Here is a 12,693-nt window from a genome sequence, read left to right as displayed (position 1 = left end):
TTTTCATCTTTTGTGAATTAGGCTCATTTGCTATTGTAGGATAGAGAAAATTGTAGATGTTAGTATCAAGGCGAGGAGAATTGAGAAACGACACTAGAGAATGTAAGCATAAGTTTATGGGGCACATAAAGTTGAAAAACAAGGGGCTTCTTGCTTGAGACAAATTCTACAACTAATTTTAATGGTTTAAGAGGATATTATGAAACTAGTTATCCAAGGACTTGGACCAAATCCATAAGATCATATGACACATGAAAACATGTGGTGTAGAGATGTTGGGCTACGTAAAGAGCACTAGCTACCCCTTTCACGATGCCAATAGGAGTGGACTTGGTAACAATGCAAATAGAAGATGTCTTCATTAGCAAGTGAGGGTGATCGTTCATGTTGGTACATACAAATGGCATCATGGTTCCAAGTTCCATGGTTTCAGCATAGACACTCCTTCCATTACTCCTTGCATGCACAATGTCTCATACAATCCAACTCAAAGATTTGGGGCTTTGTTTAATAGAGATCTATAGATTGAGATTCTCCCATGAGTTGATGATTGGGCAAGCTCATAGAAATTTTACCAAGGCAAACGCTGAACTTCTTTAAAAGGTTGTGCTGAGGGACCTTGGAGCAAGCACAACCAGGACCCCCCGCCCAAGTAATTCAATTGGGCCACTCCAGATGCCCAAGGATACACAAATCATCACATAGAATATGTTTTCTGCAATGAAGCACATAATACCAGTGCCTGAGATCAAGCATGACCCCCAAGCAGAACATACAGCATCATCCTTGGACAATGTTCATGGGCTACATCTCACGCATATATTTATTTTGTACCTTGTATAATCTATCTTACTTGTAACCATGGATCTTCTTACCATTGTGCTTTGATCATAAACTGGGTACCTAGATTGGGTATAATTTCATTTTACTTTATTTCACCAGAAATTTTGAAAGATTCACATGGATATAACTTTTGGACCTTTTGAAATATTAAACATAGCATTTAATTTCTGCACACTGATGTGTTTCTGAAAAGAGATTGATGTCTTTGTTGTGCATTATGTCTCCGTCCTTGCTGAATGACCCATAATGCCCATTGTAATTCATAGATAAATTGCATTCAAGCTTTGCTGACAAGCTTGTCCTACTCAATCTGCAAATGCAGGGTAGAATTTATATGAACGCATTGTTAGTCCGAGATTTGCAACACAATAGTCAGTCATCATCTCTACATCTTGCACAATTGCATAGAAAGTGGTAGGAGTTTTGCAGGAGTTGCTGCCTTGAACATCACGACATGGAGGCATCAATGTATGTGATCCATAGCTCTTCACCTATGTCAAATAAAAGATCAAGATAACTGCCAGTAGTCAGTCATCATCTCTACATCTCGCACAATTGCATAGAAAGTGGTAGGAGTTTTGTAGGAGTTGCTGCCTTGAACATCGCGGCATGGAGGAATCAATGTATGTGATCCGTAACTCTTCACCTACGTCAAATAAAAGATTGAGATAACTCCTGAGCACATAATGCAAGTCTAAATGATCATAAAAAGGTAGATTACTCCACCTTCTGTTATATCTCTTCTTGCAGTCAATTGAGCCATGGAATTTGTGGGCCAAGAGATATCCACATTAGGATCTGACAACAAAAAGTGGGTCAAGAAGAGAAAATCCAGAACATCAAATGCATTGTTTGAATTACCTGAGAATTTTAACATAAAACTCACCACACTCATGGTTATACATAGATGGAAGGACATAAACTCCACTCCCACTAACAGCCTCCCCAGATACTGATGCTACAGCTGCTGCCAAAAGATTTGTGCTTTCCTCAGTTAGAATTTCTATACGGAACGAATTCAGAGAGATCCTAGCCAGGACATTAATATACCACTCAGCAGAGAGAGCTTCAGTCAATGAGTGTTAAGGTCAAGAAACGTTCATGATTCTTCAAAATGGGTTTGTCATATTATATACATCATGAACATTATCAAGCATGAAGCAGCATTATCAATTTATTACGAGCATAGAATAATATCAGGTGAAGGATACAATTAAGCTTGTCTTTGACGCTCTGAGAATTTTTGAAAGCCTCTAGCAAAATTTCCCATGTCAGCATCCACTGCCAACACAAGGAACAAACAGATTTCCATACTTTATCCCTAGAAATATGTGCATACCAAGCCCAATCCTTCAGTATGAAACTTACACAAGATGCAACATTGGATTGTGGCTTATGGTAAGAAAGAATATCCAAAGCATCCTTTTGCACCGTCTCTGAAAGAACCATGCAAACAAGGCGTTTGGCTAGAAGAGGCAGCCTTAAGTTCTGTTCGCTGCCATGACAATCAAAAGTTCAAATTAAAAATAAAAATTATGGAAAACAACCCACTAGTCCCTTTCATGCAAGATTAATATCATTACATGAATGATTGTAGTAATCGATAGTCAATAAACAGCACATAACTCCTCAATCCAAAAGTTTTCATCATAATGAGCCAATATGAAGCAATTTCAATAAGTCATATGCTAATACAAGTTTTAAGAGCCAAACATCTCAAAAATAAAATGCAAGCCCATTAACAAATCAGGTTAACACCAATAATAAAAAAGGCATACTATTATGGATATCAGATGATGTTCAACAAGCAAGACAAGCAATGGATAATAGACTAGTAAAAAGAAGAGAAGGAAAAGTAAGAACATTGAAGAGGAAGATGAGACTAGATACAATCCAATACACCCAATAACTGTTCTTGAACTTATTGAGGACAACTAGGGTGGAACCCCCTTCTATTCAACAAAGTACGCAAAAGTACGCCATGAATGTGAGCCACCTTGCACCTCTCTATGCCAAACATGCCACCAACAAGTCACCTTGTGACTACTCTTTTAAGATAAGACTAACCATACAAAATATTAATCAATATAAACTATTAGATTTTCATGTCTACAATCACGTTGGCCATAACATTATTCTCTCTTTATCACCGATTTCTAGGTAGAGCGGGTTTGTTGGGATAATGATGTTGAAAATCCCAGATTTTATCCTCTCCTTCTAAATCTTGAAACACTGCAAGAAGACCATCAATTGTCAAAAGGTCTACAAGATAAATTCTCCATTATTGCCTAACTCAATCCAAAATTTTCTTCATAATGAGCCAGTATGAAGTAGTTTCAATCAACCATATGTTGACACAAATTTTCAGGACCAAATATCCCAAAAATAAAATGCAAGCCCATTAAACCAATAAGTTAAGCCGATAATAGAAAAAACATAAGTATCTAAATCTTGAAAGGCTGCAAGAAGGCCATCGATTGTCAAAGGGTCTACAAGGTAAAGTACAACTCTGACGCCTCTGTCAATCATTATAACTTCTGGCTCTTTGCCAAGGGTTATGTACAGACCCACAGCATCGACTCCAATGAGATATTTGCTCCAATTGCAAAGATGAAAACTGTATGGACCATATGAGTGTTTGCTACAGCAATGGGATAGCACCTCCAAATGTATTTGAAGAATGCCTTCTCCAAGGGAAGCTTCAGGTTTTTGGGCCCCAAGTTAGACTTTGTTTCATAAAAGTTCTCTCTTTTCTATAAAGCTACAATAAGGATTTGAATGGGAGCTCTATTTTAATAGTTTCTTAATAAAAAACAAAATCTATGAGACATCAATTTATCCAAAACATAATGAAATGGCATTTATGGTTCTTATCAATTGTTCGCTGACACACAATTGTGTGCTTCATTTAAATAACACTTTTAAAAAGAAAAAGAGGTCATTTATTAAGAAGTTAGTTATTGCTGGACTCTTCAAGATTATAGCCATAGATGTTGCCAACTATTTCTAAGAAAAGAAAACACAACATCTTGCTCGGTGGAATATAGTATTTCTGTCCATGACAAGTAGCAATTGTGTCTCTATTAGCCAAGAATTGGAGATTGAGTTCCTGGAGACAAGATGAGGAGGTCCCATGTCTCATTGTCATAGAGAGAATGCATCTCTTCATCTATCACTTGCGCCCAATGAGGATCATGGACTGCTTCAGCAAAGCTTTCTGGCTCTACGATGGCGGCTACTTCAATCATAGAAGTGCAGTGCTGTGCCATGTAGTCACAGCCCAACTGAGCGACCAGATTTTCCTCACAAGTCGAGCATAGTGGTATTCTAATTTAAATGACAATTAGAATGATATTTTAACATCCAAGGAGGGCCAACCACTAATGTGAGAAGACAAACATGACATACTTCAATCACTATGGACAGTAAGCGTGTGGTATATGAACAAACCAAACAAGCCACTATTTACAAAATGTGGTAGCCAGTGTGGACATAATTGGGTTCCTTGACAAGTGTAAAATGGTTCATGTGTCGTAAGATCACATTTTAATAGAACAATATACTTTTTCCCCCAGAACAAGTTTACTTTTAGAGGGCTCCAAAAACTTACATGCATCTCCTCTTCCCTGTCCTTTGTTTTCTCTGCATCTCATCCATTTTCTCTCTCCTGTCACTCCTACCCTAAGTCCACCACCTTTGTTATACCTCTCGACAAAAAAGTTGCAAACAACAGAGCGTTGCTGCTGATTCAGTTCTTCGCACACTTCCACCTTCATGGAAAAGTTTTGTTACAAGAACTGGTCCAAAACATTTGGAATTCCCTAAATACCAGTTGTTTGTATTTATTCCATAACAGAAAAAACTTCGTTATAGCAGTATATTCAGATTTAGTTGAGCTTTGTTCCATGTATTCCCTGGTGTCTGGGGTCCTCTCATCTCGTTATATTTACATAAAAACAATTTTTCTAATAGCTGTAATTAAATTTCAGATTACTGAAATTTAACTTCAGAAATTAACTGATATAATTTCAAAGTTTATTTTTGGGTGAAAATGGGCTACACCACAACTGAAAATCACTGTATGAGATCAATTCGATGCCACAAGCTTTGATTTGTGGAAGGTTCTCTTCAAACTTAGAAGGGTTCTCCTGTATGAAGAATTGGAGGATTTATTCAATTATAAAAATTAGTTTTTTACAAGATATATTTTAATAAAAACACATCAATCTTCAACTTAATGTTTTTGCATTAGAACCAAACTTTCAAGTGTTAAAATCGTCCTGAATTTCCCATTCAATATTCAATTGTTCCTGGTACCAAAGCCCATAATGCGTTCAAATCCATTACAATCACACTACTATTTTCTGGGCTACTCATTAAAACTCCAGTAAATGGATAAACGCATTTTTGATATAACCTGAATTTATCGTAATTCGTTGAAAACCTCATTATGGATACATTACAGCTAAGAACCAAAAACCCACCATGCTAATCATTGCATCTATGAACCAGTTAAAACATTTTATTTAATAATAAAGAATTCAGGCCCTTATCACAAGTTATCACTATACCTACAAAAATGGTGAAAATCTTTCCAATTTGCTTTCTTCTCAATTGCATAAAAGTTCTGGAATGCAGAAAGATTAGCCAAAAATTATCTTTTAACAAATGGAACATATTGTAGATGTTAATTGTGTCTCTTTATATATATGCATACCTTTGAGGAAGAATCAATACAACATTGGGAACAAAAAATCGGTTGTAGGTTATCATTGTCAGTGCAACCACTAAGGAAATGGTGTCGCACCTTCTTGGAATTTCCTTCTAGATGTCTTGAACCAGAGAGATGAGGTAACCATCTCAGGCAAAAATAACATACCTACAATTACAAATACAATCAATCTCAGAAACTTTCAAGTGGATCAAATCTAACAATTTGACCTCAAATCTAGGCATCTTAATTTTGGCATTTCTCACTATGAATCAATGTCAGCAAAACTGTGCCCACCCTATTGGGTTGTTGGCAGTAATGGCTAGCATGATTGTAGGGAAAACAAGGATGCACATCACCACCCACTCTTTTCAGTCTTTATATAGATGAAATATCTAATTACATAGATATGGGTAGTAGCATGTGTGGCAAGGGTGCTTTACTGACACTACAATATGCTGATGACATTGTGTGATCTCCAAATCTCAAAAAGAACTACAAAGTCATTTAAATGCTTTGAAATCATTTTATATAGATAAAGATTTTGTCAATCAGCCTTGATAAAACTAATCTGATAGTATTAACTGCCACTTAAGCATGGGTAAAAAGATCATATCTTGCATTCTTTTTGAGAGAGGAAAGGTGGCATACACACAATCTTACACAGATCTGGTGACATTCACAAGGTCAGGTTCTGCCAACGGAAGGCTGCATTGTGCTGTGCTCCAATTTATCGTGGATATATTGCCCTTCATCCATTTGAAAGATAATGCGCACATATACAATTACAAGAAACACAAACTAAATCGTGGAAGTTTAATATTTTCTATTATTTTTGTTAAAGTTGTACAGTCTGTCTTCAGAGCTGTACTACAACTTCTAAAAGAATATTTTGTAGTTTGAATGTGATCCTTGTACAAGATTCCACTCAGCATTAAATAGGCACTTATGAGGCTATAACTTAGCTGTCACATCAGTATCTAAAGCTCTTCTTCTAAGAGCATATTATATGTATCTTGGATAGCACATATATATATATATATATATATATATATATATGTGTGTGTGTGTGTGTGTGTGTGTGTGTGTGTGCACTCCTACCTTGTATATTCTTTTTTGAGGTGGGCGGCTTTTGTTTTGCAGAACTGTTTCTATTTCTTTAATCCCTCCTATGTGTTAAACCCCATAATTGTTTTTAGTTTCTATATCTCTGCCTTTAGATATCTTCAGAAACCTGTCATTCTATCTTCGACTTCCTTACATAATCCAGGTGGAGACAAGAGCAGCCTTATAGTGTCCTAGGAATTATTCTGATCAATGACTGATATCCAAGTTATTTGGGAGCTCCCTAAGCAAAGGCACTCAAGGTTGGCACTTACATCATCAAAAAGGCTTGCTAAACCTGGAGATAACCTATGTTGGTATGCTGAAATGCAAGCATGGTTCCAGTAGTATCGCATAAGTATAAACATATTACCTACATTGCAATATAGCTAGGATTGTCCACACCTGAAGGAAAAGAATAGTCATCTAAGAAAATATCATTAAATTCAATGCCAAAGGAACATGGATCAGCCCCAAAACATCTTTTGGTAGGCAGATGGCTCCCTATGAGGCACTCTTTTTTCACATTTTCTGGGCTGGATTTATTATTAGGCCTTCTTATATGGATACACATCTATCTCGTGCACTCCATAGTGTAATATGGCAGCCCAAGACTTCCTCATGTTAGTTAGAAATTAAGACAGATGAGTGTATCCAAATATATTAAAGAATGGATCTACAAATTGTACCATCAAGGGTAAAACTGAAAGAAAATTATGTCTGCCATTAGTCTCAAAATCGAAGTCAAGGGTTCAGGCCGGAGTTTGGCAAAGATAAAGTGCCATCCTTACGGTGGAATTTTGTAACTTTCGTAAATAAAATAGTGTATTCCCAATTTAATAGAACTTATTTTTATCACATACTGTTGCATCAGAATTAACGTGTGGCCTGATTCTTAAGAAAGTATGAAGTTCTTAAGCCAAACTAAAAGCCTAAGAGTTACAACTAGAACAAATGGCTGTATGAAAAAGTAAAAAGAAATCTAGAAAGAGCCTAGTCAGATCACTGAGGAGAACAACTATTGAAGAAGGCTCTCTTTAGAAGTAATCAAGGAGGAGCATGTTCAGAAAACATGTTGTCTAAACGAAGGGAAGAAAGCTGTTTGTAGAGTACTGACTCCAAACTGGCAAAAGATATAGCTTGTGGAATTTATCAGGTTTTACAGAAATATTGGCTAAAAACAAAACAATTTATCTGCGTAGTCCCCTAAATAAGATATGAAGTGATTACGTGAATTGTTCATAGAGCTTGCTCATAGTTTCATAAGTATGAGTATGGCGAGAATGTAAAGTGGCTGAATAGCATTCATATATCCAATGTCGCACATAAGTGCAGGACTCATTGGAATATGCTGGGTCAGATGTCGCATCAAGGTTGACCTAGGTTAATTAAGAGGAATTTTAATGCGTTGTCATGTTAGCAAATCTATGCAATCTATTGTGACGGGAGTTGCATGGTAAGGACACACCAGAAACATTTGTTGGGTTATATTCTCCCATTCGCTCAATATCACACTACTTTGAGTTTCTAAGATAGGATGTATATCAGCACAAACCGCTATAGGAAGGGAAAGCTATCGTTTGGCCTTAATCAAGCACTGCTTGTTTAAAAACATGTTTTGTAAAGTCAACTGATTTCTCTTTCATTCTATCCATCCAATCCACTTGCTCTAAGCACAAAATATTACAAAAAATAAATAGGTGACAATTAAGGAGCATCTCCAACATTTTGTAGGAGAGAATTGTGCGCAGGATGTTGGAGGGTGTTAGCTCCAAACCTACACTCTCTCTCATCTTTATTATCTCTCCTCTACATTCTCTCTCTAGAATATATCTTTCTTTCTTCTTTCTCTTCCTAGATTCTTCTCTCTCTAGAATCTACAACTCTTTAAATGCCTTCTCTCTCTTCTGCTTTTCCAAGATATTCCCTCTTATTCCTCATTTATTGTACATGTTTGGTAGTACAAGAGTCACCTAACTACTAAACAACTATTTCACCCACATTCCCCAATTTCGAATAAATAGGTTATAATAGCCTTTTTTGTAAGAACTTTATTTTTTGCTGTTACTTGCAAATAGGCTCTGCTCTTTGGCTGTGTCTCTACTTTTTGCAACTATTTTGCACCTGCTGTCTAACAGCCTTCTCACAGCTTGGCAGTGTCTGTTTTTTCTTACAATTGTTCCGCTGCTGCTATTAACAGCTTTTCTCACACATGTTTGGGAACTATCTCAACACCCATCGGGGAAGATTACTAATGTTCTAATGTCTGTGTGATTGCATCAGATAACTTGGGGTGCACCTGCTGTCTAACAGCCTTCTCACAGCTTGGCAGTGTCTGTTTTTTCTTACAATTGTTCCGCTGCTGCTATTAACAGCTTTTCTCACACATGTTTGGGAACTATCTCAACACCCATCGGGGAAGATTACTAATGTTCTAATGTCTGTGTGATTGCATCAGATAACTTGGGGTTCTCTAAAAACAATTTAATTAATTTCTAGCTTGAAGAAAAGTTTCAGAAGCATCAAGTCATTCTAGAATGTTCCAGAATCTTCTCTAACAGAAATTAATCAAGAAATATTTTCTAGACTTGAAGATATTCCAAACAAGTCTTCATCGCTCATCATATCTCCAGTTCATGTCAATAATTCCAAAGCAACCTCTTTAAATGCAGTTGTATAGGGTTCTGATCCCACAGATTTCTAACTATTAAGGGCATCATGCCATAAAACAACTCAAATTTAACAAAATGTCCAGAAAATATGCCTCATTTAATTATCAATCTCAAGGATGCATTCTAGGATGATTAATCTGCAACCAAGCAGGGTGATTTTTTGATGTATCTCACAATAGACTCATTCTACTAATCTATTTCCAACTTTCCGAAAAGGAAATACATAGTAAAAATAAAAAGTATAACTTGGCAGGACCTTTTTGCTAATCTGCCTAAGAAAAGGCATGCCAACATGCAGGATCGGTTTATTGCGCACTTCATGCATTTTCCCTTGATGGCACAATGCCTTAAGTAGGTCATGGATGAACAGTCTCTCATTTTCAGTGACATCATCCAAGAGATTCACGGCCATTACATAATCTTATTATAATGATCTTCAAATGAACTCTAACTGCAACCCTGCAGTCTTGATCTTTATTGAATCAGTCAATGGAACTCACAAAAAGAAATTGAATGATTTCCAAACGTATCTAGCAAATGTGGATATACTAGACTGCATCAGTTGAGTGATTTCTCATTTCTATGTGTAAGAATTGCATAAATTTTTCCCACTCTCACCTAGCTTCCTATGCTCAAAACATCAAGTTCCATGATTCTTGGCCCATAGGTCAGTATATTCAACCTCACACATGGCTCTTGTGCAGCAACACTTAGGCTCCAGGGCAGCATAAATTTAAGTGTGAGGGCAAGTTGATGTTTAGAACAAGCAAAAATAACTGTTTTTTCTTCCATCAAGCTATTTTACATTTCAGCTATGTCAAATCCAATAATGTGAAAACAGCAAAAGAGATTCACAACAACATAGTCCAAGATTCCAAGAGAAAGGAAGGATGTGGTGGTGGTACCTTTGTGAGGTTTTGAAGCGATGGATGTGACACCAGGGGCTCTGCGGTGTGGATGAGTTCACCTGTGCGGATTTCTCGAGTTGCGAAAACACCTCTGCCAGCATCAGGGGTGAATCCGACACGGATAGGAGGCCCTGTTCAAGCGCACACACTAGCTCATTCTCTTGTTTTCATAAATAGTGATAGATTAATCGATGGAATTACAAACTCTAACCATCTATCTATCTAATTTTCTATCTATCTATCTATCTATCTATCTATCTATCCATCTATCTGTGTGTGTCAGGGTTTAGCAGGGGTCTATACCTGAATGGGTTGTGAGGAATCGGACAAGAGATGGCTTCATTTGCTTCTTTGCACTCGCATGTGCCCTGGCCCTCCCTGTTTTTCTTCTTCCCAGTTTTGTTTAGATGTAATATGTAATTATATAAGTATGTATTAAAGAAGTTCTTCATGGCCTAGGCCACACATGTATGATGTAACTAATTATAAGTTTCCCGGGGGCTGATCTCTATAGTCGCCAAAGAATGAAATTGACAAGCAATGCTCTTCGTTCCGAGTAATGACATGATATTCGAGCTTTTGCATTCTGGCTACTTATAAAGTTATGTCATTGACTTAATCGATCCAACACTCCATTCTTGTTGTATGCCTCCCCCACGCTTGTGCAAGAGAATTGATCCGCTCGAACGAAAGTTTTTGTTTGTCCAATATATCTCATAATCAATCAAACCCTATTGTTTATTGTGAATTAATGTGTATTTATATTTCCAAGGTAGGATCTTGTTCATTCTTTTTAGGTGAGGCAAATGCTCTAATTTATTCGAATTTTGATGTGTTCAGAGGATCAAGCCAAGTTTTACAATAGATCAAGGTTTAGGACAAATAGGTCACTGGAAGAAAGAGATAGTGAATGAAGATCAAGACAACAACAAGGGATATCCAAATGATAAGACATAATCACTTCAATAATGAAGTCAAGGTTCGGAATCCCACTAGAGGCAATGGGGTAAAGAAAATTATCTATGATGCACAAGATTCAGTGTCACAAAGTTATGCGTGTGCGTGTGAAATTTGAGTGGGCCCACCGGGGACTTGAACCAGAGAGGATGGGTTAATTCAGGCCTTCTAGGTTAGTTGACCAGAAACTTCTACCAGAAGTCAAGGGAGTGCACCTGGAGAAGTGTGTCGACTGCTTAACCGGAAAGCAGAATAGGGTGGCATTCCACTCAAGACCACCGAGAAGAAGAGAAGCTACATTGGAACTAGTACACACGGATGTGTGCTATGTGGATGCTCCATCGCATCGAGGTGGACAATAGTTTGTGACATTCATTGATGACCATAGTCAGAAGACATGGGCCTTCGTACTGAAGACGAAGGATCGAGTACTATCGTTTTTCAAGGAGTTCTAGGCAAGAGCTGAAAGAGAGTCGGGTCGGAAACTGAAGGTTGTTCGAACCGACAACGGTGGCGAGTACAAAGGGCAGTTCGAGGATATACTGCAAGTGCCAAGGTATTCGAATTGAATACACAGTGCCAAAGACCCCAAAATTAAACGAGCTTGCAGAGAGGATGAATCGAACAATCATGGAGAGAGTAAGGAGCATGCTCTCCCATGCGAAACTGTCGAAATCCTATTGGGCTGAGGCGATGTACACAGTTGTTTACTTGATCAACAGGTTTCCCTTGGTGCCATTAAAGGGTGATGTCCCACAGAGTACATCACACCTGAGAGGAAAGACCAATTAACATGATCATGGACATCCTTGCTGCACAGATCTAGTAAGAAACACTTTCGGAGTGACGCCGCCATTAAGTATCACACGGGAGGTTGCATTTTGCCCTAGCAAAAAGATAAGTCGACACATACGAGGACCAAACTATACATCACACCTGAGAGGAAAGACCAATTAACATGATCATGGACATCCTTGCCGCACGGATCTAGTAAGAAACACTTTCGGAGTGATGCCGCCATTAAGCATCACATGGGAGGTTGCATTTTGCCCTAGCAAAAAGATAAGTCGACACATACGAGGACCAAACCCCATATTATACATCACACCTGAGAGGAAAGACCAATTAACATGATCATGGACATCCTTGCCGCACGGATCTAGTAAGAAACACTTTCGGAGTGACGCCGCCATTAAGCATCACACGAGAAGTTGCATTTTGCCCTAGCAAAAAGATAAGTCAACACATACAAGGACCAAACCCCATATTATACATCACACCTGAGAGGAAAGACCAATTAACATGATCATGGACATCCTTGCCGCACGGATCTAGTAAGAAACACTTTCGGAGTGACGCCGCCATTAAGCATCACACGAGAAGTTGCATTTTGCCCTAGCAAAAAGATAAGTCAACACATACAAGGACCAAACCCCATATTATACATCACACCTGAGAGGAAAGACCAATTAACATGATCATATGCTTTTTCCAAATC

General features: G+C 37.8%; 1 protein-coding gene across 1 annotated transcript; it reads right to left on the bottom strand.

Annotated features, from left to right (window-relative positions):
* Positions 1–946: 946 nt before the first annotated feature.
* On the bottom strand, positions 947–10,629 carry SDG38 (SET domain protein 38). Its single transcript, XM_087331625.1, has 9 exons — positions 10,542–10,629; positions 10,236–10,369; positions 5,561–5,722; positions 5,415–5,470; positions 2,212–2,338; positions 2,055–2,124; positions 1,730–1,909; positions 1,570–1,641; positions 947–1,489 (listed from the first exon to the last, which is right to left on the bottom strand). Exons 1-9 carry the CDS (start codon positions 10,579–10,581, stop codon positions 1,371–1,373), a joined length of 960 nt encoding a protein of 319 aa, XP_087187751.1. The 5' UTR covers positions 10,582–10,629; the 3' UTR covers positions 947–1,370.
* Between the last annotated feature and the right edge of the window lie 2,064 nt (positions 10,630–12,693).

The sequence above is a fragment of the Azolla caroliniana genome, unplaced genomic scaffold (genome assembly GCF_043228905.1).
Source record: "Azolla caroliniana isolate FFs.n. ecotype wild unplaced genomic scaffold, voAzoCaro1.0.p SCAF_15, whole genome shotgun sequence".
NCBI lineage: Eukaryota > Viridiplantae > Streptophyta > Polypodiopsida > Salviniales > Salviniaceae > Azolla > Azolla caroliniana.
Note: the sequence above shows the minus strand (reverse complement) of the source record. Positions and strands in the feature narration are given on the sequence as shown.